Raw genomic sequence first — 26,553 nt, 5'->3', positions numbered from 1 at the left:
TTTCTTAATCTAATTCCCTCAGCATCACCCGACTTAATTCGACTACATTCCATTATCCTCGTTTTGCTTTTGTTGATGTTTATCTTATATCCTCCTTTCAAGACACTGTTCATTCCGTTCAACTGCTCTTCCAAGTCCTTTGCTGTCTCTGACAGAATTACGATGTCATCGGCGAACCTCAAAGTTTTTATTTCTTCTCCATGGATTTTAATACCTACTCCGAATTTTTCTTTTGTTTCCTTTACTGCTTGCTCAATATACAGACTGAATAACATCGGGGAGAGGCTACAACCCTGCCTCACTCCCTTCTCAACCACTGCTTCCCTTTCATGCCCCTCGACTCTTTATAACTGCCATCTGGTTTCTGTACGAATTGTAAATAGTCTTTCGCTCCTTGTATTTTACCCCTGCCAGCTTTAGAATTTGAAAGAGAGTATTCCAGTCACCATTGTCAAAAGCTTTCTCTAAGTCTACAAATGCTAGAAACGTAGGTTTGCCTTTCCTTAATCTTTCTTCTAAGATAAGTCGTAAGGTCAGTATTGCCTCACGTTTTGCAACATTTCTACGGAATCCAAACTGATCTTCCCCGAGGTTGGCTTCTACCAGTTTTTCCATTCGTCTGTAAGGAATTCGCGTTAGTATTTTGCAGCTGTGACTTATGAAAATTACCGAACTATCAGTTTAATATCTGTCAACACCTGCTTTCTTTGGGAATGGAATTATTATATTCTTCTTGAAGTCTGAGGGTATTTCGCCTGTTCCATACATCTTGCTTACCAGATGGTAGAGTTTAGTCAGGACTAGCTCTCCCAAGGCTCTCAGTAGTTCTAATGGAATGTTGTCTACTCCCGGGGCCTTGTTTCGACTCAGGTCTTTCAGTGATCTGTCAAACTCTTCACGCAGTATCGTATCTCCCATTTGATCTTCATCTACATTCTCTTCCATTTCCATAATATTGTCCTCAATTACCTCGCCCTTGTATAGGCCCTCTATATACTCCTTCCACCTTTCTGCTTTCCCTTCTTCGCTTAGAACTGGGTTTCCATCAAAGCTCTTAATATTCATGCAAGTGGTTCTCCTTTCTCCAAAGGTCTCTTTAATTTTCCTGTAGGCAGTATCTGTCTTACCCCTAGTGAGATAAGCCTCTACATCCTTACATTTGTCCTCTAGCCATCCCTGCTTAGCCACTTTGCACTTCCTGTCGATCTCATTTTTGAGACGTTTGTATTCCTTTTTGCTTGCTTCACTTACTGCATTTTTATATTTTCTCCTTTCCTCAATTAAATTCAATATTTCTTCTGTTACCCAAGGATTTCTACTAGCCCTCTTTTTACCTACTTGATCCTTTGCTACCTTCACCACTTCATCCCTCAAAGCGACCCATTCTTCTTCTACTGTATTTCTTTCTCCCATTCCTGTCAATTGTTCTCTTATGCTCTCCCTGAAACTCTGTACAACCTCTGGTTCTTTCAGTTTATCCAGGTCCCATCTCCTTAAATTTTCACCTTTTGGTAGTTTCTTCAGTTTTAATCTACAGGTCATAACCAATAGATTGTGGTCAGAGTCCACATCTGCCCCTGGAAATGTCTTACAATTTAAAACCTGGTTCCTAAATCTCTGTCTAAGCATTATATAATGTTTCTGAAACCTTCTAGTATCTCCAGGTTTCTTCCATGTATACAACCTTCTTTCATGATTCTTGAACCAAGTGTTAGCTATGATACCACATTCTGATGAAAATCGTGGGACTCTGACCAACGGGAGCAGCAACGCTGCTAGGCAATAAACCTCAATCTCGACAATCCCAATCCTACCACTGTATATACTACATAGGGTGTAACAGGAGATATAAGATATTTCTATTGGTGACAGAGGCCGTTTACGTCATCTGCAGACTAATAAATATAGCTATTATAAGCAATATGTTTTTAGGTTGGGTAGTACCTCCATATATGAGTGGCAAGAGCAAGTCATTAATGCTTATTTTCCCCTGTGAGCAGTCGGTCAGGTATCAATGTGCGGACGCGTGGACGCAAAATGGGTAGTCTATACTGACAGGAGTAGTTAACTTAGTGGTGCAGCTACGGCCATGCGGAAAACATCATGTGACCGGCTTGTGGGAAGACTGTCCAACGCACAGTAAAAATAACCAACACACAGTTGTATGTACACATTACGATAACACTTATAAAAATATCTACACTTATACCAGTTACGCCCTGTATAAACATGTATGAAATATATAAAGAGTAAACGTTGTTTCTGAAAAGCTAGAAAAGTTCTTGATCACTTTACTTCAGAATCTTACCCGATACTCTAATGAACATTCGGACGGATATATTTTTTAAACGACAATGTACAGGTTTTCTTTCAAAACCGACTGCGAGGAATAAAATGCTGTGCTGTGCTGTGAAAATATGCGGTTTATATTTCTTTCTGGCAGTAGTAACAACAGCAGTAGGAGAGCATGCAAGCCATTAGACAAAATGTTTCTCCCGCTTATTTTCTTCCTCCTTACATATATTTTCAAACAAAAATTGTTTACTAGACAGTTTTCTGGTTTTTTTTCTCCATGTCAGTTTCACAGAAAAGAGGAAAGTTTTATTCATGGGTTATCGGCTCACGATTAGAGCACTGGTACAAAACCTGATTCGCCCGAAACCTGGTAATCCTACTCATTCATAGCTTAAAACTATGTGAAATTCTGTCATTGAAGCTACTGTCCCCCCAGATCCAGCAGCTGGACAGATTTCTGTCATATGTAGTACAAAAATGACCTAAATCAATTTACCCCTTCATTTTAGGCGATTTCAAGTCCCAATCAAGGCATCGTTTGCAGTGACAAGGCTGAAGGTCAGACAGAGGGGTAGGAATACACAGAGAGGTGGAGATGAAAATTGAGAGAGAGAGAGCAAGTGAGGAGGTTGAGGAGAGGGAGAGGAAATGAAAAGAGAGAAAGGGAGAGGAGTTTAGAATGTATATCCAGTTCCCAAACATATTTAGCAATGGCGAAGCATTACTGGACACACTACTTATTTATATATCCAAACAAGTATTAAACTACATGTCAAGTTGATGTTTGTTGCATGTCGTCTCTATGGAGTTAACAGTTCTAGTGGTCAGCAGTGTTATCTGTGAGGTGTGCGGAAAGCAGCCTTAATTTGGTATCTCTTCAGAATTCGTCCGATCTTTCGATATAATGTTCACAAAAGAAACTGTCTATGGCCTTCTGCCGTCTTGTTAAGACAAGGATATCTTTTTTTCTTGTGCCTTTGTCCCGCATCAGCGCAGCATCTGCACGGTTATTAAAGGATCTGAGTGGTTAATGTAAAGGCTGGCCGGATGCCCTCCCTGTCGCCACCTCGTTACCCCCGGGACGGAATATGTGTTCCCCATCCGTATGTGTGTAGTGGATTCATGCAAAAGTTTTCTAAATTTTGCGATTCGTTTAACGGACACGGGTCTTTGTTAACAGCCCTGCATTCAGCCCGTAAGGTGATGGAAACCATCTAAAAACCATATTGAGGCTGGCCTGCACACCGACTTTCGTCGCTAATATGCCGTGCGGCTTCTATCTGGGTCAGCGTATCTCACCGTCTCGGAAACGGCGCTTTAACACGCACGGCTGTCGGGTCGGCTCTTAAAACAAGGGTGACATTTATTAACAACTAGTATAGCACTGAGTCTTTAGAAAATCAAAAGTCAGCGTATAAAAAAAACAGCTTGAAATATCTGATTACTTTACGAATGATTTAATGTACTAAATATTTGACGTTAAGCGTGTAAGCGAGAAAAAGATTAAGAAATGTTTGAAATTATGGTTAAAGTTTGTCGAAAGACGTTAAGTGAGTCGTCCTGAAACGCTGGACGAGTAAGGTCCGGGTAATTTGCTCTCCATTTCAAGCAAGTTTTTTTCATGCTTCTCATTGTTTATGGAGTCATATCTCCTGAACTGTGTGTCGTACAATGGTGTAATTCTGCACGTACATTCAGTGATATATGTAGATACTGTCAGAAAAGTGTGTGGAAACAGAATCCGTTTAAAGATGTGATAAATTAAAACATCATGTCTGATGCTGAAGTGTAGTGTAGTGTAGAAAATGTAGTAAGCGATAAACTTCTTTCATTTAATCATTTTGTGGCGATGTCTGCGAGTAAAAGTTTCATAATTCAGAATTATGTGTAAAGTTTGTTGGAAGTGACTAAGTACCCTCAGTCTCAGATAGTGAATGAATAAAGTCGGTGTATTTCCCTTGATGCAGCTCAACTGACGGCACCCAAACTTTCTAACTTTAATACTTGTCTTATTGTGCTAAACTCTTGAAATAACCAAGATATTCAATAATCACATGAAATATTGAGAATAAAATTTTGTTGCCCCTGGAAGGGCAACCTGCAGCTCATAGTTTGTTCTGAGTTCCGGAACAGTTGAAACACCCCACCCGTCACTTATCTGGTTTTGGTGTGTGTTCACCCCACGTAATTGACTAACAGATCAACAGAGTGCAAAACTACCGCAGTGTCGGATAATGCAAAGAAAGTAATAAGGCCCTGTGACTCCTGATTGAACTGTGGTGGCAGTGTTGACATTAATTGATTCAGAACTGATCTCTTTTAATTAAAAAGGGGTGCACATTGATATTATATTCAGCTATTGAACACCAGATGCAGATGTTGAACATAAAATTAATTAAGAAAGTGACTTGGGGTTTCAACTACTTGATTGAAAACAGATGCAGTCGATTAGCACAGATTTATTTTAACTCACGACCTTCAATCATCACATTACATGACTCTCCTAACAGGCAGTGGTAATAAATTGCGTTTGCGTGGAGTAAAGCGCGATAAATCAAAAGTAATTCCTATCGACTGACCCAGGCGTAATGCGAAGTGCGAGAAGAATTCTACAATACACAGCCCATGAAACCCTCGTGGAAAGTTTGCCGATGTGACCCAACAAATTAATCAGTGGCCAGAGTGGGCGCAATATCACCGAATTGAGCGTGGCGGAGCGGTGTCGTTGTGCGGACGTCGCCCGACCTCGTGGTACTGCAAGGCTGCGCTCGTCTGTTCACTCCTAGCTATCTTGCTCAGTACATAGCTGAACCAAAACTTCCTATCTCCAAGCTCAATCGTTCCATTTGCTAAGTCCTAAACTGCAGAGATGCTCACTCTTTCTCAGGCAAGCTGAATAAAGAACGCCACGTCCACACTCTAGGCAAGCTGCGAACGGAAGACCCCTATGGAGACTTCTCACAGTCCGCTCTTCGCCTCGGTTTCCCCTCCAGCAAAATCACTTACGCCAATTGCAGCGCAAGTCGCGTTAATTATGCGTCAATTCCCAGCGCCGACCAATGCCTGCTCTGGGAAGTGAACAAATTCCCACAAAATTTCCCTTCCTCTCAACTTCTGCTATTTAGCTCCTCCCAGGCCACCAATCAAGGTTAGCGTCCACACAAACACGAAGTTTTCCGGAATTCTGACTCCCAGGAAAGTACTTCAAATTCCTTGGTCCTATGTTCCCATCAGAGGCTGGCGTATTTCATTCTGTCGCTCTTCACCTGATTTACTTCAGACTCTGCGGACCATGAATTCAGCGTGAAGATGCTATAGTCACAAACACGCATATTTTGACCTCTGTTGACCGCTCCACCGTAGCTTTGCATGGCTTTCTCGCATGTTTCACTGAAAACGGGACGACGGACATTTATCAACAGGTGTACAAGTTCTCCATCTGCTTTCCAGTACACCAGCATGGGGTCAACCACCCCCCCTCACTGTCACTGATCTTAAGGCAGCTGGAGGCCGCGCCCCATTACCACTTTCTCAAGAGTTTGAGCCGCCCTAAGCTGCCTATTGTCGCTTCCCTTCGCCACTCCCCCGGTGGCCACGGTCAATTCTGAGTACTTCCCTGGGATAAACTAGCCTCCAGTAAATCGACGCATTTCCACAAAGTTTTCATGTCGTGTGAATTACTTTAAAACCATCACCCGACATTAATTATTTCAATACGTCCATACTATACCCTCTACAAGATGCATTGTGCCTTGTCAGTCAATTTGTTCAGCCCTACTGTTCGCTCAACGTGAGTTAGGTGATCTTTAATGACTTCATGTAAGGGGCATAGTTCTTGCCATCTTACACAGTCCCTTACTGATATGCACAGCGCAATTCATTTTTCGAAATTCCGTAACTGTCTCCGTTTTAAATTCAAATTTGGCCCAAAAGTGCCTACAACCTTCCTCTGCGAAGGTGTTAAAGCTTGGCGCCCTGTGACGTCAGCCTCTGGCTCGACGACGCTTCAAACACCAAGGTGTTGACACATGCGAAAAAAAGGCCGGAAGTCAGAAGCTCGTGCGGCGCGTAAAGTTGGTTAATGATGTCACGTTGGCACAAATTTCATTAAAATTCTGGCCAACCCCACCGGGCACGTGTCGCGCGATAGGAAAACCGTCACAGCTCCTCTCACCCACATTGGACCCTTGTTTTGACGCCTCTGTGATTGAGGGCAGAACTGCAATGCCAAGCTTTGAAATCACGTGGTTTTCTTTTGAGCTGCCGAGGAAAACATGTCAGACACACCGCTGCTCAGAATCGACATGAAAAGGCCTCAGGTGGCTTGATTCTCACACATTTCGTGGTCGAAAACGACAGTTTGCAGTGCGATGAGCAGCAGGAAGACAATTTTCCCCAGAATTGAGAGAACATATAAATAATATGTAACTAAAAGACAGTGGCTGTTACACACTGATGGTAGAATACTGAAGGTGTTACCGAACTGGGAAGTCTTAGAGGAATCCTTTGCCGGTTTATTCAAGCATGTGTCGCTGTCGCATCCCTCCGTGGTCATCTACATCTACGTTTATGCTCCGCAAGCCACCCAACGGTGTGTGGCGGAGGGCACTTCACGTGCCTCTGTCATTACCTCCCTTTCCTGTTCCAGTCGCGTACGGTTCGCAGGAAGAACGACTGCCGGAAAGCCTCGGTACGCGCTCGAATCTCTCTAATTTTACATTCGTGATCTCCTCGGGAGGTATAAGTAGGGGGAAGCAATATATTCGATATCTCATCCAGAAACGCACCCTCTAGAAACCTGGACAGCAAGCTACACCACGATGCAGAGCGCCTCTCTTGCAGAGTCTGCCACTTGAGTTTGCTAAACATCTCTGTAACGCTATCACGCTTACCAAATAACCCTGTGACGAAACGCGCCGCTCTTCTTCGGATCTTCTCTGTCTCCTCTGTCAACCCAATCTGGTACGGATCCCACATTGATGAGCAATACTCAAATATAGGTCGAACGAGTGTTTCGTAAGCCACCTCCTTTGTTGATGGACTACATTTTCTAAGGACTCTCCCAATGAATGTCAACCTGGCACCCGCCTTACCAACAGTTAATTTTATATGATCATTCCACTTTCAAATCGTTCCGCACGCATACTCCCAGATATTTTACAGAACTAACTGCTACCAGTGTTTGTTCCGCTATCATATAATCATACAATAAAGGATCCTTCTTTCTATGTATTCGCAACACATTTGTCTACGTTAAGGGTCAGTTGCCACTCCCTACACCAAGTGCCTATCCGCTGCAGATCTTCCTGCATTTCGCTGCAATTTTCTAATACTGCAAGTTCTCTTTATACTACAGCATCATCCGCGAAAAGCCGCACGTCGCAGGAGGGCGTGAAACAGAAGCACTGAAAAAGCATAATGAACTTTTGCTGTTCTCCAAAAGAGAGATATCACGTGCAATGGGGTTGCTAGCTTAAGATGACCTTAGAGAAAGGTTGAAACATTATGGAAATGTGAGCAGTATCAAAGATGGTCAATACTCTCCTTTTCTCCAGGTCGCCGCAGCCCTTAAATACCTTCTCCTCCGACCTGCCCTCTATCGGCGAAAGTAACGCCCCATGCGCTTTTGCGGCCAGAGGGCTTCCAAATCCGCAGGAATTACGCGAAATTAAACGCGGGCGCACGGCGCAAATCTGTATTCATTTACACTGTGACAGCGAAACTTTGCCAGCATCCAGAACGTGCCGTACAACTGTTGTTTGTAACAAAGATCTCGAGAAAAAGATATGGCATAAGCTTACTCTGCTCAGAGATGTTCTTGTTTACTTGTATTTAAGCTGATATAAGGGCAAATATTTTAATCAAAAATGAAATAAATAAATAAAGGAATAAATTACTACAAGAACAAAATTCAAGTGATCTGATGCCTTATACTGTCAAATATTTGCTCCTAAATTGACTGTATTATACGTTAATATACGAATAGAAATAAGACATCACAACACTGAAGTTCGTTCAAATGGTTCAAATGGCTCTGAGCACTATGGGACTTAATAGCTGAAATCATCAGTCCCCTAGAACTTAGAACTACTTAAACCTAACTAACCTAAGGACATCACACACATCCATGCCCGAGGCAGGATTCGAACCTGCGACCGTAGCGGTCGCGCGGTTCTGGACTGAAGCGCCCAGAAGCGCTCGGCCACACCGGCCGGCTTGAAGTTTGTTCTTGTACTGATTCAGTTATTTACTTATTTTATTTTGTGCTCTAATGTTATCTCCAGTCTGATTAAAATATTTGTTCTTATATAGTCTTCAAAACATATAAACAAGAACAAATTACGTCTCTGAGCAAAGTAGGCCTATGCCATATCTTTTTGTCAAGATCTTTGTTACAAGCAACAGTTGTATAGCACATGGAGAATGCTGGCAAAGTTTCACTATCACAGTGTGAATGAATACAAATTGTGTAAAAGTGTGTGAAGTGGTGTACCAACTAGCCATCAAAATGGAAGCAAACAGATGGACACAAATGAAAAAGCCACCCATACTGTCTCAGTAAGTAAAAAAGTAAATTTGCATCCATATCGATAGATAAACAATATTAATGGCGATACATTGAGGTGTGTTCCATCTTCTTGTCACAGAGCCAGCACCCAGCATTATGCTAGAAATAGCGCTGTAACTTACAGAAAACCATCTGAAGATGAACCTGAAAAGATCTGAAAACTGGTTCATAGAACAATAAATACGTTAACTATTCAAAAAAGTGACTGTTTGCAGTCTTATGTACTTACATTCAGTTAACAGTCACTGGTTCTAAAATATCCGTAATGGATAAGCTCAATAAAGTGATACTTTTATTTTGTAGCGCAGTGTAGGTGTGACGCGCAAGTAGTCAGTGACGTGTTCTGACCCACTGGTCAGACATCAGTACGAATGAGATGTGCAGGGAGCGCTAATTGGTCGCTTGTGCCCCGTACTTAGATAGCGGTGACGTAAGGCGCGTCTGTAGGAAGTCTCGGGGGACAGTTAGGGACAAGCAAACCTGGCAGCTGTGGGCGAAGGTCGGCCGCTGCAGAGTGCAGTCCTCACTATCTGTTGCAAGTGGGCGGCCCACACGCAGGCGTAATCAAGGGCGTCTGGCTCCAGTCGTGGCTCATTCTCGGTACTTCTTCGCAGTTAGTTCTGGGCTCATCTACTGGGCACGTCTGAACTCTGAGATCTTCATTCATGTAAACGATGGAGTACTGGTATCTCTAGGTTTGGTGCTTCAGCGTGATATAAGCGGTATTTACGAGAACAGCAGTGGGTCCAGGACTGACCCCTGTGGCACTGCTGAGAGAACTTGCTTGCACAACACTGTTGCCTGTTTCTCTAGTAGCATTCGAATCGCATCAGTGTGCTATCTGAAAATTTTAGTCATCCCATTTTAGCGTGCAGAATGGCAGAGTTGACGGGGTCAGATGCTGTATTGAAATCTAGTAACGTCAGTATTACTGACGACTTTTCTGGTGTTCAACCGAGTTGTTGATTCCATTTTAATCCATGATGTTTCGACGACCTGTCCAGTCATCGTCTTCAGTTGCTGCGAGCTGCGTTGTTATGCGTAATCGCTGATTGGATTCCACGAGTGTGAAGCATTGTTGGTGGAAGACGGCAGCTAGTCGCTCATCGAAATATTGTGCAGAGAAATGGAACTAACAACTCGGCCGAACACTCGGAATCACACAAGAAATAAATCATGCCTATTAAAACTTAGAGATATCAATATTATGGCCTCACAGTCGGGTTATAATCAAACTGCAGACTCTCACAGAGGTCCAGTGTGGACTGTTATCATATGGCAGCGAAACTTGGTAGATATGCTAAACCATTAATGTGGAACCGATTTAGGCTGGAAAACAATTAGTTCAAATTTTGACCACCAGATGCAATTCTGACGCTGTGAATCCGAAAAGATATATAAAGATATTTGTAATGGATTAGGACTGGGATGTGGGCAGAAAAGCCACAATGTTGATTTTATTATTAACTGTCGCTTATGCAGTTTGTTCAGTATGAGCACCAGAGACGTCGACGAGATGCTGTGCAGCGCCTGATTTGCAACTGGTGGCCAAAATTGGAACTAATTTTTTTTTTTCCACCGTAAATTGGTTCCACATTATTGCATTAGCATATCTACGAAGTTTCATAACCTTTACGATAAATGCAGCCCATACTGGACCTCTGTAACTGCACTTTAATTATATCCACCCGGCACAGAAGTAATCTGTCAGTTGATCGTGAAAAGTATGAGTCAGGCCTTTGAAAACAGCGGAAGTAGGGCTTACTGGTTGGTCATCTTAATGAAATGTCAATTTTCCATTTGTGTATTAATTGAGTTTATTTAATGTTGGCCAAGAAGAGTTGTGCCAACGGCCTTGCCGCAGTGGTAGCACCGGTTCCCGTCATATCACCGAAGTTAAGCACTGTCGGGCTGGGCTAGCACTTGGATGGATGGGTGACCATCCGGTCTGTCGAGCGCTGTTGGCAAGCGGGGTGCACTCAGCCCTTGTGAGGCAAACTGAGGAGCTACTCGATTGAGAAGTAGCGGCTCCGGTCTCGCAAAACTGACATACGGCCGGGAGAGAGGTGTGCTGATCACATGCCCCTCCATATCCGCATCCAGTGACGCCTATGGTCTGAGGATGACACGGCGGTCAGTCGGTACCTTTGGGCCTTCATGGCCTGTTCGGGAGGAGTTTAGTTTAGTTTTGAATAAGAAGAATTGTTTCACTGAAAGTTGGTCGTCCTGTCTTGAATAGGATTACTTCAGCTACTGGAACACAAGCTGCCGTGTGCACTCTGGCATAGTGATATAAGTTCTGCAGGAAAGAAACATGCAGTCAGTTTCCATTCCCCAAAAACAATTATACACAGTTTGCTGCTGTTGTTTGTATACTTTACTGAAAAAACAAAATTCGATATGTACGTCAATTTAGTCCCTCTAAATCATCAGTATTGCACTTCCTAAGTTACATGCATCAGGAAATGCTACTTTTAAAACTACTGTGTGAGCTTTGTTGGGAACACATTACTTTAAGGAAAAGTGGCCTCTACCTACCTCGGTACGGCCAATCCAATGCAAGTCAAATGTTACATTTTAATTAATACTGAATTAAGTAATATAGCCATATTAAGGTTTTAATTACGTCATCAACATGCATCACAGGTTTTTTATTCCACAAAATAACTTTATACACGACGTGAAAACAAATGAAATGCATCACTAAAATATTACAATCTCATATTTTAAGGAAAAAGTATTTGCCTTCATTTTTAAATGTTGCTTATGTTGCATCCTCCTTGAAAAATTAGCTCAATAAGTTGTAAATAGTGATTTCATATAAAAAAATTGCTGAGAGGAACCTTTAAAATTTGTATCCCATGGACAGCAAACTCGTTATGATGAAATAGACTGCTGTTTCTACGCAGAACTGGTTCAAATAGAATAGGAATTGTTGCTGTGTTCTCTTATGGACGAGATATCTGCTGTCATCATTTGCTACATAATTTTTCGAAGTAATTTTAGGTTGGCAGCTCATTAGGCACGATGGCATTAGCCATGATGGCTTGTACGATACCGCACTGAACTACACAGTTGACTATAAAGATATTTTCAACTTTTTTGCAGATCTTCATGCACTTGCGACGTTTAGCAAATATATGCCTAAAATCGTGTCTGAATTGATGAACATCACAAACTCAACCTCTAATGGCATCTTCGTTGCTGGAACGCTGGACTTTAATTTTCCTCCTTGTTTCTTCCAAAAGAGCTGCGCCTAAACCCGATGTTATTCGCCTAGTGACAGGGATGCCAACGAATGTCTAGTTCCTTTCGCTATTGTACCGGGTGTAGGTGATGTCTGTGGTTCAGGAAAGGGGATAGACAATCGGTTGCAGGGAGCTGGTGGCGCGTCGCGACATGAGGTTGAAGGTTGCGCGCGGTCCAGCTGTGTGGGCCAGTGTTTGGAGACTGCTATTGATAGCCTGTCCGGTGGCTTCCTGGAGACGCCTTGGACCGCGGGGCTATACATAGGCACGCAGCAGCGCCGTAAGCTGAGATCTTGCGCTGCTCGGTCACCGATCCGGTGTGCAGCTGCGCCGGCTGCTGCCTCTAGCCATATAGCACCACCAACTCGTCCGAAAGCACCGTACCAAACGCGACAGCTGTGGTAGGCGTCTGTCCTACCTAGCCTTATCGTAACGCAGGCGTCACTGACAGATTGTTTACATTGTAATTATTTGTCAGTTTGTCTTAACGGAACAATATTGGCAAACGTAAAGGTAAATTGCAGGAGTACCATAGGGAAGTGTGATAAGGCCGTTACTGTTTACAATAAATATAGATAAATGATCTAGTAGGTAACGTCGTAAGATCCACGAGGCTGTCTGCAGATGATGCGACTGTCTATAAGAAAGTAGCAGCGTCCGAAAACAGTATCGAACTGCAGGAAGACCTGCTGAGGTTCGGTGAATGATGCAGTTACTGGCTTTTAACGCTAAATGTAAATAAATGTAACGTATTGCGCTAATGTAGACGAAATCCACTACTGTACAATTATACTACTGGTGACAGATTGTTGGAAACAGTAGCTACCATACGAGGGTCGTCCACAACGTAAGTTCCGTTTCTATTTGTATCCGCGGCAGCGCTACGATCGCAATTCGGAGCATGCGCGGCAGTTACTCTGACTCAAGGAGAAGACATGTACGCCATTTTCAGATCGCTGCTGCCGACGTGTGCTTTGTAGTGATTCTTTATAACGTCAGCCGTAATTGAAGATGCCGCCGCGTGTGGAATCAGATCTGTTATTCGTTTTCTAAATTCAAAGGAAGTTAAACCAAAGGAAATTCATCGGCAAATCTGCTACGTTTACGGACAAAATTTTATGAGTGATTCAGTGGTTAGAAGATGGATCAGACTGTTCAATGAAGGATAATGCCCGGCATCACACGGCGGACGTGACCAAACACCTCTTACGGGAATTTCACTGGGGCGCGTTTGATCATCCTCCGTACAGCTTGGACCTCGCTCCTAGTACCTTTCATTTCTTCTTTTTTTGTTAAAAAAATCTTTATTGCAATACATAATAATAATTATACAAAATAACCCAATAACCCACCACCTTAATGATTAGTGAGTCCTAATGTTAATACAATGTTGTATGTTATTTGCAGTTATTACAGTTAATTTGTAAACTACAGACTGTGCGAACAGTGCAGGGTAATGGGCAAAATTACGTTTTTGTTAAACTAGACACTACTACCTACTTGTTAGTAATCCTAACTGCCTGCAGAGTTACAGGTGTGTCAGTACTTCAAGGCCTTGCTCATCGAGCTAATCCCGATGAGCGTGCCCCTGACACTGGGCAGGCCAAAACTACTAGTCGCTGCAAGGTCCTATTTTGGTATCTACTTCTAATCCTACTAACTACTAACTAACTTACGTCAAGTCCGGTGCTGTCATAATCGTGAAGTTGGTGTACCCCAGTCCACCTAGCCCTGCACGTGGCGGATTCCAACTAACAAATCGACCTGTCCACGCACAGGCGGTACAGGATTAGGGTACTAGGACACGTTCAGTAGTTGGTTCTAATCGCGAAAGTCCCTCAGGTATGCGGTCAGAACTTTACGCGATACCTCATTTACCAGGTTATTCAAAGTTTTACAAGTCTCTTCGTGTCTTAGAAGGTCGTATGTGTTATTGATTGGTAATTGTTGTCTTGATGTAACTGCTACATCATCGACAAGGGAGCACTCGTAAACCACCTGGTCGGGAGTACCCTCCGATGCGCCACAGTCACACTCAGGTGTAGCCCTTTTCCCAAACCGGCATAGATATGTCGGGTAGGGCCCATGACCAGTGAGAAAATGAATTAGACCCCGGATTGATTCGAAGTACCTCATGCCTAACCTTTCTTTAACATTTGGGAAGAGTCTGAAGGTTCTTATGCCAGATTCATCCGTTTCCCATGATTCCTGCCGTAAGTCCTCACCCCTCCTTCTTATCTCTCCCTGTCCCTAGCCTGAACTCCCAGAATATTTTCTATTTTCATCTCTTCTTACACCTAAAATCTGTCCTTGGTGGTCAACACTTCAACGATGATGACGAGCTAAAAGAACATGTTACCACTTGGTTAGATACACAGGCGGCAACCTTCTATGAAGAAAGCATACAAAAACTTGTGCCACGCTATGACAAGTGCCTACAAAATTTCGGAAGCTATGTAGAAAAGTAGTTTAACAGTTGTAGATTTTTGTACAATATTTATTTTCTTCTGTATCTGTACACGTTTGTTTTATATAACCAAACGTAACTTACTTTGTGGACATACCTCGTATCTAGGAGCAAGCACCCGAAGCCATCTTAAGTTGAATGGCCATCTAAAACAAATATTGGAAAAAGCGGATTGCCAGACTGAGATTAACCCGAACCATATACTTTTACGGGGCTTGTTCAGGAAGTAAGTTCCGATCAGTCGCAAAATAGAAAGCACAGTGAAAGTCAGATATGTTATTTGCAACAATTAGTGACCCCCACCAGCTGCTCCTCTACATACTCGCCGCTCCTAATTAGACGTCTGTTGTTGCGTTGCGCCCTCGTCATAGGAGACAGCCGCCTGTGCTTTCCACCAATTCTCCACGCTCGTCTTAAGCTCGTTGTCTGTGACAAAAATTTGTGTTCACGGCGGTTCATGTGAGCAGAGATGAACATCAGATGGAGCTAATACGGGGCTGTATGTGTATGGTTGGTGATGAAACGCTTCCCATCAAAAACACTGCAAGAGCGTCTTCATTGCCCCTGGATTGTGCGGTCGTGATTTGTCATGAAGAAGGAAGTACATGGCAGTTACATTATGTGGGATTGCGAGAAATCAGGCAAAATCTCTCGACAGGCGGGGATTCTACACTCCTGGAAATTGAAATAAGAACACCGTGAATTCATTGTCCCAGGAAGGGGAAACTTTATTGACACATTCCTGGGGTCAGATACATCACATGATCACACTGACAGACCCACAGGCACATACACAGGCAACAGAGCATGCACAATGTCGGCACTAGTACAGTGTATATCCACCTTTCGCAGCAATGCAGGCTGCTATTCTCCCATGGAGACGATCGTAGAGATGCTGGATGTAGTCCTGTGGAACGGCTTGCCATGCCATTTCCACCTGGCGCCTCAGTTGGACCAGCGTTCGTGCTGGACGTGCAGACCGCGTGAGACGACGCTTCATCCAGTCCCAAACATGCTCAATGGGGGACAGATCCGGAGATCTTGCTGGCCAGGGTAGTTGACTTACACCTTCTAGAGCACGTTGGGTGGCACGGGATACATGCGGACGTGCATTGTCCTGTTGGAACAGCAAGTTCCCTTGCCGGTCTACGAATGGTAGAACGATGGGTTCGATGACGGTTTGGATGTACCGTGCACTATTCAGTGTCCCCTCGACGATCACCAGTGGTGTACGGCCAGTGTAGGAGATCGCTCCCCACACCATGATGCCGGGTGTTGGCCCTGTGTGCCTCGGTCGTATGCAGTCCTGATTGTGGCACTCACCTGCACGGCGCCAAACACGCATACGACCATCATTGGCACCAAGGCAGAAGCGACTCTCATCGCTGAAGACGACACGTCTCCATTCGTCCCTCCATTCACGCCTGTCGCGACACCACTGGAGGCGGGCTGCACGATGTTGGGGCGTGAGCGGAAGACGGCCTAACGGTGTGCGGGACCGTAGCCCAGCTTCATGGAGACGGTTGCGAATGGTCCTCGCCGATACCCCAGGAGCAACAGTGTCCCTAATCTGCTGGGAAGTGGCGGTGCGGTCCCCTACGGCACTGCGTAGGATCCTACGGTCTTGGCGTGCATCCGTGCGTCGCTGCGGTCCGGTCCCAGGTCGACGGGCACGTGCACCTTCCGCCGACCACTGGCGACAACATCGATGTACTGTGGAGACCTCACGCCCCACGTGTTGAGCAATTCGGCGGTACGTCCACCCTTCCTCCCGCATGCCCACTATACGCCCTCGCTCAAAGTCCGTCAACTGCACATACGGTTCACGTCCACGCTGTCGCGGCATGCTACCAGTGTTAAAAACTGCGATGGAGCTCCGTATGCCACGGCAAACTGGCTGACACTGACGGCGGCGGTGCACAAATGCTGCGCAGCTAGCGCCATTCGACGGCCAACACCGCGGTTCCTGGTGTGTCCGCTGTGCCGTGCGTGTGATCATTGCTTGTACAGCCCTCTCGCAGTGTCCGGAGCAAGTATGGTGGGTCTGACACACCGGTGTCAATGTGTTCTTTTTTCCATTTCCAGGAGTGTATTTACTAGGCATCTGTACGTGCTCACTGTGTGCTCAGAAACTGCAACGTGATGTGATCGATGGGCTTTCTAGAGACACCGCGTAACACATCTGTGCAAAGCTTCATGGGATTTGCACTGTGGTTTCCATTTCGCGACTGATCGGAACTTACTTCCTGGACACATCACTTACTTCTCTTTAAATTATTTCAGTCTAAGGCGCCTTGCCACGGTTCGCGCCGCTCCCCCGTCGGATGTCAGAGTTATCCCTTGGGCATGGGTGCGTGTGTTGTCCTTAGCTTAAGTTAGTTTAAGTTGGATTAAGTAGTGTGTAAGCCTAGGGACCGATGACCTAAGCAGTTTGGTCCCATAGAACTTACCACAAATTTCCAATTTAAATTATTTCGCAGCTCTGGCATTAAAATTGCTATCAGTGCCTCGATTTTACCATTCCTACATTCTTTAACAATTCGATAAAATTTCTCGTTCAAATGGCTCTGAGCACTGTGGGACTCAACTGCTGATGTCATTAGTCCCCTAGAACTTAGAACTAGTTAAACCTAACTAACCTAAGGACATCACAAACATCCATGCCCGAGGCAGGATTCGAACCTGCGACCGTAGCGGTCTTGCGGTTCCAGACTGCAGCGCCTTTAACCGCACGGCCACTTCTGCCGGCCTAAAATTTCTGGGTGACGTCACTGATTCCCGATGAACTATCACTTGACCAAGAGACTAATGACCGCCTTTTTTAGTGGAGGAGGAGGTAAGTGTTCAACGCTCCGTCGACAACGAGGTCATTAAAGACGGAGCACAAGCTCGAATTAGGGAAGGACAGGGAAGGAAATCGGTCGTGTACTTTCAAAGGAAGCATCCTGGCATTTTCCTGAAGCGATTTAGGGAAATCATGGAAAACCTAAATCAAGAATGCCGGACGCGGGTTTGAACCGGCGTCCTCCCGGATACGAGTCCAGTGTGCTAACCACTGCGCCACCTCGCTCGGTCGCTCTTCAGTCCCTTAAGCCTCAACCAACCAACGAACTGCTCCACTCCTTCAACCAATACCCAGGATTCGACCCGGTCCTCAGCATGGCTGTCACACATACTGTGACCCCGCATCTGGAAGAAATATTCTTCCGCAAAGATAAAAATGGGACACAACGTATATTTGTATGGGTGAAAAAACGTTTTATGAACAACTTTTGTATTTCGTTCTAATGTTGTAACTAGACAAATGTCTTGTTTTACCTCCATTGAAGCATTTACTATGTACACGAAACCACGCTTCTCGTAGTCCAGCAGCTCGACATTTTTTTAACATTAAATCTGCTATATTTTTTCAGTAATCAGCATATGTTTCCTTTCTCTGACCACTTGTTGTTAATTTTGGATAACGTACGTATAGAATAAAGCCATATTCGACACACAAAAAAGAGTCTAGTCCGAATTTTGTTCCCACGAGTATGATACGTTATGCTTACGTTTGGTCCGCATTTGTTTCCACGAATCGGACTCGTGGAAGTACGGCTAGGGGTTGAAGCCACGGTCGACTCCTGTCCCATCCTTGTCAGGGCAGACCTGTATGTAAATCCTTCTAAACATAAATTACGTTGTTTTTGTTGATCTTAAATCGTAATCCCATGGCATGTCCAGTATCCTTGTAGACGTGGTCTGTAGATGAGTCTATACATGTTATAAAAATGGATGTGTGTGTGTGTGTGTGTGTGTGTGTGTGTGTGTGTGTGTGTGTGTGTAGCACATCTCCTCCTAAATCACTGGATCAATTTCAACCAAACTCTGTACGTACATCCCTTACTGTCAGGCAGCATTGCCTTTGTGGGTAAGAAACACCTGCATATCATATAGTTCAGGAGATACGACGTCACGTACAATGAGTTGCGTGGAAAACTGTCACGTCAGGTATGATTTTAAATGTGTTACTTCTGTACTACTAGCAGTATTTGCAATAAATTTTGCAGACAGTATTCACATAAGCCGCTGAATGTACCTACAAATTATATCATTCTATGACACATAGTTCAGAAATATATGATGTCATAATAAACAAAGAGATACTCAAAAAAATGCCACATAGTGCATGAAGTTTTAATACATTTATTCCTTACTATTAAGACACTCCTACAGTCGAGTCAGCTTAAGGAAATCTCTGAATCCGGCAGCACTTTTGACAGCTTTCAACTGCGAAGCGCAAACGGCATAGAGCTACGAAGAGGCGTTGCCATACTGTAAGGGGTTCATTACTATTCGCTAGCGCGCTTGAGCAGATGTAATTTCGATGGATTGCTCACGGTTTGCTTGCGATATACAATATCTATGCTACAATAGAATCGCAGGTCAGAGCAGTGTTGGCAGTAAGTCGAGATTAGTAGCTCGCAGAGAGCAGTCATGTTTTGTAGCACGCACGGAGCACTTGAGTTCTGGAGTTCGGGCAGGGCAGTCCAGCGCTTGACTTGTGTTGGGCTGGTCTTGCAGAGCGATGACAGTGCCTGAGCGATGTAGTATAAGGTAATAAAAAAATATTATTGTTCTTTGTTGCCGCGCGCATATGTTATCAAGTGCAACCTCACAACAGAAAAATAATTACAATATCCACAGCTAGTGCAACCTCCCAACAGAAAAATCTCTTTTAAGTCCCGAATAGAGAAATTTCTTTCCAATAACAAAAATTTCAAGTTTTAATATGACCTTCCATTAAAGACTGACTGCATATCGAAATTAATAAGTTTCACGTCAGCAGCGCTGCGTCATGGCCCTGTGAAATCATACTGAATAAAATGAAAAATTCTTACTTCACAATTATGTCGCCGGATAACGCTATCTACTCGTATATATCTGATCCTACAAGAAATTTTTGGCCCAATCCATTGCAGTGCTGGCCACTACATTTCCATTTGTAGGGAAACAAATGATTTTCTTTTGCTTAATCAACATGAGTATGCACAGGAAAAATTCGTAAAATCTTTAAACTCAGATAAATGACTGGCAAAAGTTTTCTTCAGAACAAAAGTTATTATTGAAACATTTTTTGCAGGGAATTACATGGGACTTTAACATTAAAATCGTGGTTAAATCAGTTGTGGCAATTAACATATGTGCGCGGCAACGAAGAACAATAATATTTTTTTAATACCATATACATCACCGCTCAGGCACTGCCATCGTTCTGCACGACCGGCCCAACACAAGTCAAGCGCTGCACTGCCCTGTCCGAACTCCAGAACTCAAGTGCTCTGTGCGAGCTATAAAACATGACTGCTCTCTGCGAGCTACTAAACTCGACTTACTGCCAACACTGCTCTGACCTGCGATTCCATTGCAGCATAGATATTCCATATCGCAGACAGCGCGTGAGCAACCAATCGAAGTTACATCTGCTCAAGTGCGCTAGCGAATAGTAATGAACCCCTTACAACACGTTTACAAATTCGTGTATTCGACACGCGAAGCAGCTGCGCCCAGCGTACAAAAACTGCCCGAGATCATGTTTCTTACTCTGCATACTGCGCTTATTTCTTTCTATGGTAGCTCTGAGGGATGAAGTAGTGAAGGCAGCAGACGATCAAGTAGGTAAAAAGACGAAGGTTAATAGAAATCCTTGGGTAACAGAAGAAATATTGAATTTAATTGATGAAAGGAGACAATATAAAAATGCAGTAAATGAAGAAGGCAAAAAGGAATACAAACGTCTCAAAAATGAGATCGACAGGAAGTGCAAAATGGCTAAGCAGGGATGGCTAGAGGACAAATGTAAGGATGTAGAGGCTTGTCTCACTAGGGGTAAGATAGATACTGCCTACAGGAAAATTAAAGAGACCTTTGGAGATAAGAGAACCACTTGCATGAATATCAAGAGCTCAGATGGCAACCCAGTTCTAAGCAAAGAAGGGAAGGCAGAAAAGTGGAAGGAGTATATAGAGGGTTTATACAAGGGCGACGTACTTGAGGACAATATTATGGAAATGGAAGAGGATGTAGATGAAGACGAAATGGGAGATAAGATACTGCGTGAAGAGTTTGATAGAGCACTGAAAGACCTGAGTCGAAACAAGGCCCCGGGAATAGACAACATTCCATTAGAACTACTGATGGCCTTGGGAGAGCCAGTCATGACAAAACTCTACCATCTGGTGAGCAAGATGTATGAGACAGGCGAAATACCCTCAGACTTCAAGAAGAATATAATAATTCCAATCCCAAAGAAAGCAGGTGTTGACAGATGTGAAAATTACCAAACTATCAGTTTAATAAGTCACAGCTGCAAAATACTAACGCGAATTCTTTACAGACGAATGGAAAAACTGGTAGAAGCGGACCTCGGGGAAGATCAGTTTGGATTCCGTAGAAATGTTGGAACACGTGAGGCAATACTAACCTTACGACTTATCTTAGAAGAAAGATTAAGAAAAGGCAAACCTACGTTTCTAGCATTTGTAGACTTAGAGAAAGCCTTTGACAATGTTAACTGGAATACTCTCTTTCAAATTCTGAAGGTGGTAGGGGTAAAATACAGGGAGCGAAAGGCTATTTACAATTTGTACAAAAACCAGATGGCAGTTATAAGAGTCGAGGAGCATGAAAGGGAAGCAGTGGTTGGGAAAGGAGTGAGACAGGGTTGTAGCCTCTCCCCGATGTTATTCAATCTGTATATTGAGCAAGTAGTAAAGGAAACAAAAGAAAAATTCGGAGTAGGTATTAAAATTCATGGAGAAGAAATAAAAACTTTGAGGTTCGCCGATGACATTGTAATTCTGTCAGAGACAGCAAAGGACTTGGAAGAGCAGCTGAACGGAATGAACAGTGTCTTGAAAGGAGGATATAAGATGAACATCAACAAAAGCAAAACGAGGATAATGGAATGAAGTCGAATTAAGTCGGGTGATGCTGAGGTAATTAGATTAGGAAATGAGACAAAGTAGTAATGGAGTTTTGCTATTTAGGGAGTAAAATAACTGCTGATGGTCGAAGTAGAGAGGATATAAAATGTAGACTGGCAATGGCAAGGAAAGCGTTTCTGAAGAAGAGAAATTTGCTAACATCGAGTATAGATTTAAGTGTCAGGAAGTCGTTTCTGAAAGTATTTGTGTGGAGTGTAGCCATGTATGGAAGTGAAACATGGACGATAACTAGTTTGGACAAGAAGAGAATAGAAGCTTTCGAAATGTAGGGCTACAGAAGAATGCTGAAGATAAGGTGGGTAGATCACATAACTAATGAGGAGATATTGAATAGAATCGGGGAGAACAGGAGTTTATGGCACAACTTGACAAGAAGAAGCGACCAATTGGTAGGACATGTTCCGAGGCATCAAGGGATCACAAATTTAGCATTGGAGGGCAGGGTGGAGGGTAAAAATCGTAGAGGGAGACCAAGAGATGAATACACTAAGCAGATTCAGACGGATGTAGGTTGCAGTAGGTACTGGGAGATGAAGAAGCTTGCACAGGATAGAGTAGCATGGAGAGCTGCATCAAACCAGTCTCAGGACTGAAGACCACAACAACAACATGGTTGTTTCATAATTTCAAAGATGTTTTCACAGATACATGAAAATGATTTTTTTTTCAATAGTCCACGACAAACCTAGTTCATTTTCTGTTTTCATTTCTAATACAAAACTGACAAATGAATACCCGGGAAATGACAGGTTTCTCAGCTACTAGAACAATAAAACATGCGTGCGATGGCTACACGGCGAGCATTGGTAGCCCCACGGAAGGAGGTCAGGAGGATTAGCTGCTGCGTGGGTGTAGACGGTGGTGCGTCTTGTTGCAGGGTGCTGGTGGGCGCTCCCGCCGACGACACCTCGCGGTACCAGCCGGGGGTGGTGAGGGGTGGCGCCGTCTACCGCTGCGACGTGCGCGCCGACGACTACTGCCAGCAGATGCCCTTCGACAGGAACGGTACGTCAGCCCGCCCCTATCCAGCCAACAGGCTCTTAGTTGCCACTAAGTGTGACTGCTCTTCAGAGAAATTGCTGCCTAACAGTCTGACATTTTCTCTTCTCAATAAAGAGTAAGCTTTCGATTGACTCTGTTTCATTGGTATTCTAGTGATGTCAACACCCATCCTTCATATAAAGGTCTTGGTAAAGTTTTTCGCGTTTTATCATATACCAGCCCCTAAATTTGTTCCCTCCACTAATGTTAACAGTACCAATGCAGTTTGACAAATATCAATCTTTTTGCCCATTACCGTGGAGACATTCTCACGATTCGCAGTGCTACAAATTTTTATCATTTCACGACCCTCTGTGTACACCAGCGTACCAATTCACCCATCTCACTCAATTGCTTCCAGTTTTCAGTACCTACACATAAAGCCATAAACAGATGTGCTGTAAGTGGCGCCCTTAAAATTGTTTACGGCGTTATGTGTAGCCACTGAAGACTGGGAGCAACTGTTGGGATGGGTGATTTTATACGCTGATGTACATAGAGAGCCATAAAGTAATTGTAACAGCGACAGTTGTCTTCACGCTACGTGCAGTCTCTCCAGAAAACACAGGGTAATGCCTGGTGATGAATCCACTGCCTGCTGCCACCTAAAAAAAAGCCCTTTCTCCTCTCTACAAATCCTGGCCACACTGTACATCGCCAGCCTATACAAATGTTCCTATCGCGAACGGTGAAAGACTTTCAAAAACGCTTTGTTTCGTAAACCCTACAAAACCTCCCAGCAAAACCTGATCCTAGCGACTCAGTAGCCTTACTCCGTCTTCAGCAAGGCACCCCAATCCGTCCTAACCCACCCATTCCCACACACTTCTACAACACTCCTATCCCTCCCCAGCACTTAAATACCGTGCAAAAGTTGAGCCCAACATTATTCACACCGCCTTTCCTTACAACTGAGAAAAACGCTGTTCCGACGTCATTGTCTCCAAATCAAATGGTTCAAATGGCTCAGAGCACTATGGGGCTTAACACCTGAGGTCAACAAAAAAATGGCTCTGAGCACTATGGGACTCAACTGCTGAGGTCATTAGTCCCCTAGAACTTAGAACTAGTTAAACCTAACTAACCTAAGGACATCACACACATCCATGCCCGAGGCAGGATTCGAACCTGCGACCGTAGCGGTCTCGCGGTTCCAGACTGCAGCGCCAGAACCGCGCGGCCACTTCGGCCGGCTGAGGTCAACAGTCCCCTAGAACTTAGAACTACTTAAACCTGACTAACCTAAGGACATCACACACATCCATGCCAGAGGTAGGATTCGAACCTGCGACCGTAGCAGTCGCGCGGTTCCAGACTGAAGGGCCTACAACCGCTCGGACACAGCGGCCGGCTTATTGTCTCTGTGTATCTTGAAAACGCTACTGTCCAGGTATGGCGTTCGGTCTTCTTTTCAGACTACAAATACATGCACTTCCAGTCAATTACGTCTGACATAGCTTCTTTCTGAAACACAACCCCTCTTCTGTCACTCTAAAGCCTATCCAGTCTATCCTCCTTTTGCAGGAATTCTCCGAGTATCAGTTATGCATCCCCTCCTGTACCTCGTGTACACAGGACCTGCTACCTACCTTCATCAGTTTGTTCCAATGTTCCCCCGACACCGCCTTCTTTGTCCTCCAGCCAACCTTCCAAGCTTCTCAACAGTCCCACCAGATTCATCTCAATGTGTAACCTCCGACACATCAAAATAAATCCTGACAAATCGGAGTCAGTAATCGCTGGACGTACGTACTTACCCTTGATTCGGTCTCTCAAACTTCCACATCCGCATCAATATGCTCCTCCCCCTCCCCCTCCCCCTGTATCCATACTACTACAACACTAATATATTTTGGACTAACGCTATATCAGAAAGTATTTAATCATCCAAAAAAAAGCCCATAATACACTAAAATTACCATTAATGCTTACAGGCTATAAATGCTGATTATGTCTCCGCACTTTCAAAATTTTGCAGTGGTTAAACACTGGACTCGCATTCGGGAGGACGACGGTTCAATCCCGCGTCCGGCCATCCTGATTTAGGTTTTCCGTGATTTCCCTGAATCGCTCCAGGCAAATGCCGGGATGGTTCCTTTGAAAGGGCACGGCCGACTTCCTTCCCAGTTCTTCCCTAATCCGATGAGACCAATGATCTCACTGTCTGGTCTCCTTCCCCTAACAACCCAACCCAACTTTCAAAATTTTCTTTATAACTGTAGGAAAACTATGTGATTTAAAATATCACAGCCAGAACTACCGGCGATTTCTCTCACTGGATATTGCTGCAAAAGTAGGAGTGAAGATGATGATACAGATGCTAATATTTCCAGCAAATACAGAAGGAGACAGTGGACAACAGTAGTTACGTGAGAAGCGGGAGACGGTAAAAATCTGGATGGAAACGTGCAGACAATTCCTTTCTGAATGAAGTAAATATTTGGTCTTGTGACATAGTATTACTAATATTACTTCGTAATAATTGTTCAAAAACTTATCAGTATTGCAGTGTTCGGTATTTTATTGGGGATTAGTCGTTATACAGGGTGCGACAGCGTTCATAGTAGGATATTAAAAACACACCATCAGGCTGTCACTGTAATTTATTTATTACTTCTTATGTCAATTAATAATTAAAGGTATGCCATTTACTAATGTGTAAGTCATTGTCTATTGCGTGGAGGCCGGGTGGACGTACCGCCGAATTGCTCAACACGTGGGGCGTGAGGTCTCCACAGTACATCGATGTTGTCGCCAGTGGTCGGCGGAAGGTGCACGTGCCCGTCGACCTGGGACCGGACCGCAGCGACGCACGGATGCACGCCAAGACCGTAGGATCCTACGCAGTGCCGTAGGGGACCGCACCGCCACTTCCCAGCAAATTAGGGACACTGTTGCTCCTGGGGTATCGGCGAGGACTATTCGCAACCGTCTCCATGAAGCTGGGCTACGGCCCCGCACACCGTTAGGCCGTCTTCCGCTCACGCCCCAACATCGTGCAGCCCGCCTCCAGTGGTGTCGCGACAGGCGTGAATGGAGGGACGAATGGAGACGTGTCGTCTTCAGCGATGAGAGTCGCTTCTGCCTTGGTGCCAATGATGGTCGTATGCGTGTTTGGCGCCGTGCAGGTGAGCGCCACAATTAGGACTGCATACGACCGAGGCACACAGGGCCAACACCCGGCATCATGGTGTGGGGAGCGATCTCCTACACTGGCCGTACACCACTGGTGATCGTCGAGGGGACACTGAATAGTGCACGGTACATCCAAACCGTCATCGAACCCATCGTTCTACCATTCCTAGACCGGCAAGGGAACTTGCTGTTCCAACAGGACAATGCACGTCCGCATGTATCCCGTGCCACCCAACGTGCTCTAGAAGGTGTAAGTCAACTACCCTGGCCAGCAAGATCTCCGGATCTGTCCCCCATTGAGCATGTTTGGGACTGGATGAAGCGTCGTCTCACGCGGTCTGCACGTCCAGCACGAACGCTGGTCCAACTGAGGCGCCAGGTGGAAATGGCATGGCAAGCCGTTCCACAGGACTACATCCAGCATCTCTACGATCGTCTCCATGGGAGAATAGCAGCCTGCATTGCTGCGAAAGGTGGATATACACTGTACTAGTGCCGACATTGTGCATGCTCTGTTGCCTGTGTCTATGTGCCTGAGGTTCTGTCAGTGTGATCATGTGATGTATCTGACCCCAGGAATGTGTCAATAAAGTTTCCCCTTGCTGGGACAATGAATTCACGGTGTTCTTATTTCAGTTTCCAGGAGTGTATATTAGAAGCGCTGATTTATCGCCACTTAGCAAAAGCTATCCCCTGTTATACTCGATGGATGACTGCATGTCTTCTTGAGAGGCCACCTAATTATTCACATTGCGTGAAGTCTGCGGAAAACATGACGGCCGCCAGAGGATATACCATACTTTCAGTGTCGTA

The 26,553-nt window shown here is 44.5% G+C and overlaps 1 protein-coding gene across 1 annotated transcript in view; it reads left to right on the top strand.

Annotated features, from left to right (window-relative positions):
* Positions 1-26,553, top strand: part of LOC126473132 (integrin alpha-PS2-like) — a 447,263-nt gene that overhangs the window by 161,144 nt on the left and 259,566 nt on the right. The window contains exon 2 of the mRNA XM_050099987.1: positions 22,442-22,569. Within this exon, the coding sequence (XP_049955944.1) occupies positions 22,442-22,569 (128 nt within the window). The remainder of the gene's footprint in view (positions 1-22,441; positions 22,570-26,553) is intronic.

This window comes from Schistocerca serialis, chromosome 4 (assembly GCF_023864345.2).
Source record: "Schistocerca serialis cubense isolate TAMUIC-IGC-003099 chromosome 4, iqSchSeri2.2, whole genome shotgun sequence".
Taxonomy (NCBI): domain Eukaryota; kingdom Metazoa; phylum Arthropoda; class Insecta; order Orthoptera; family Acrididae; genus Schistocerca; species Schistocerca serialis.
Note: the sequence above shows the minus strand (reverse complement) of the source record. Positions and strands in the feature narration are given on the sequence as shown.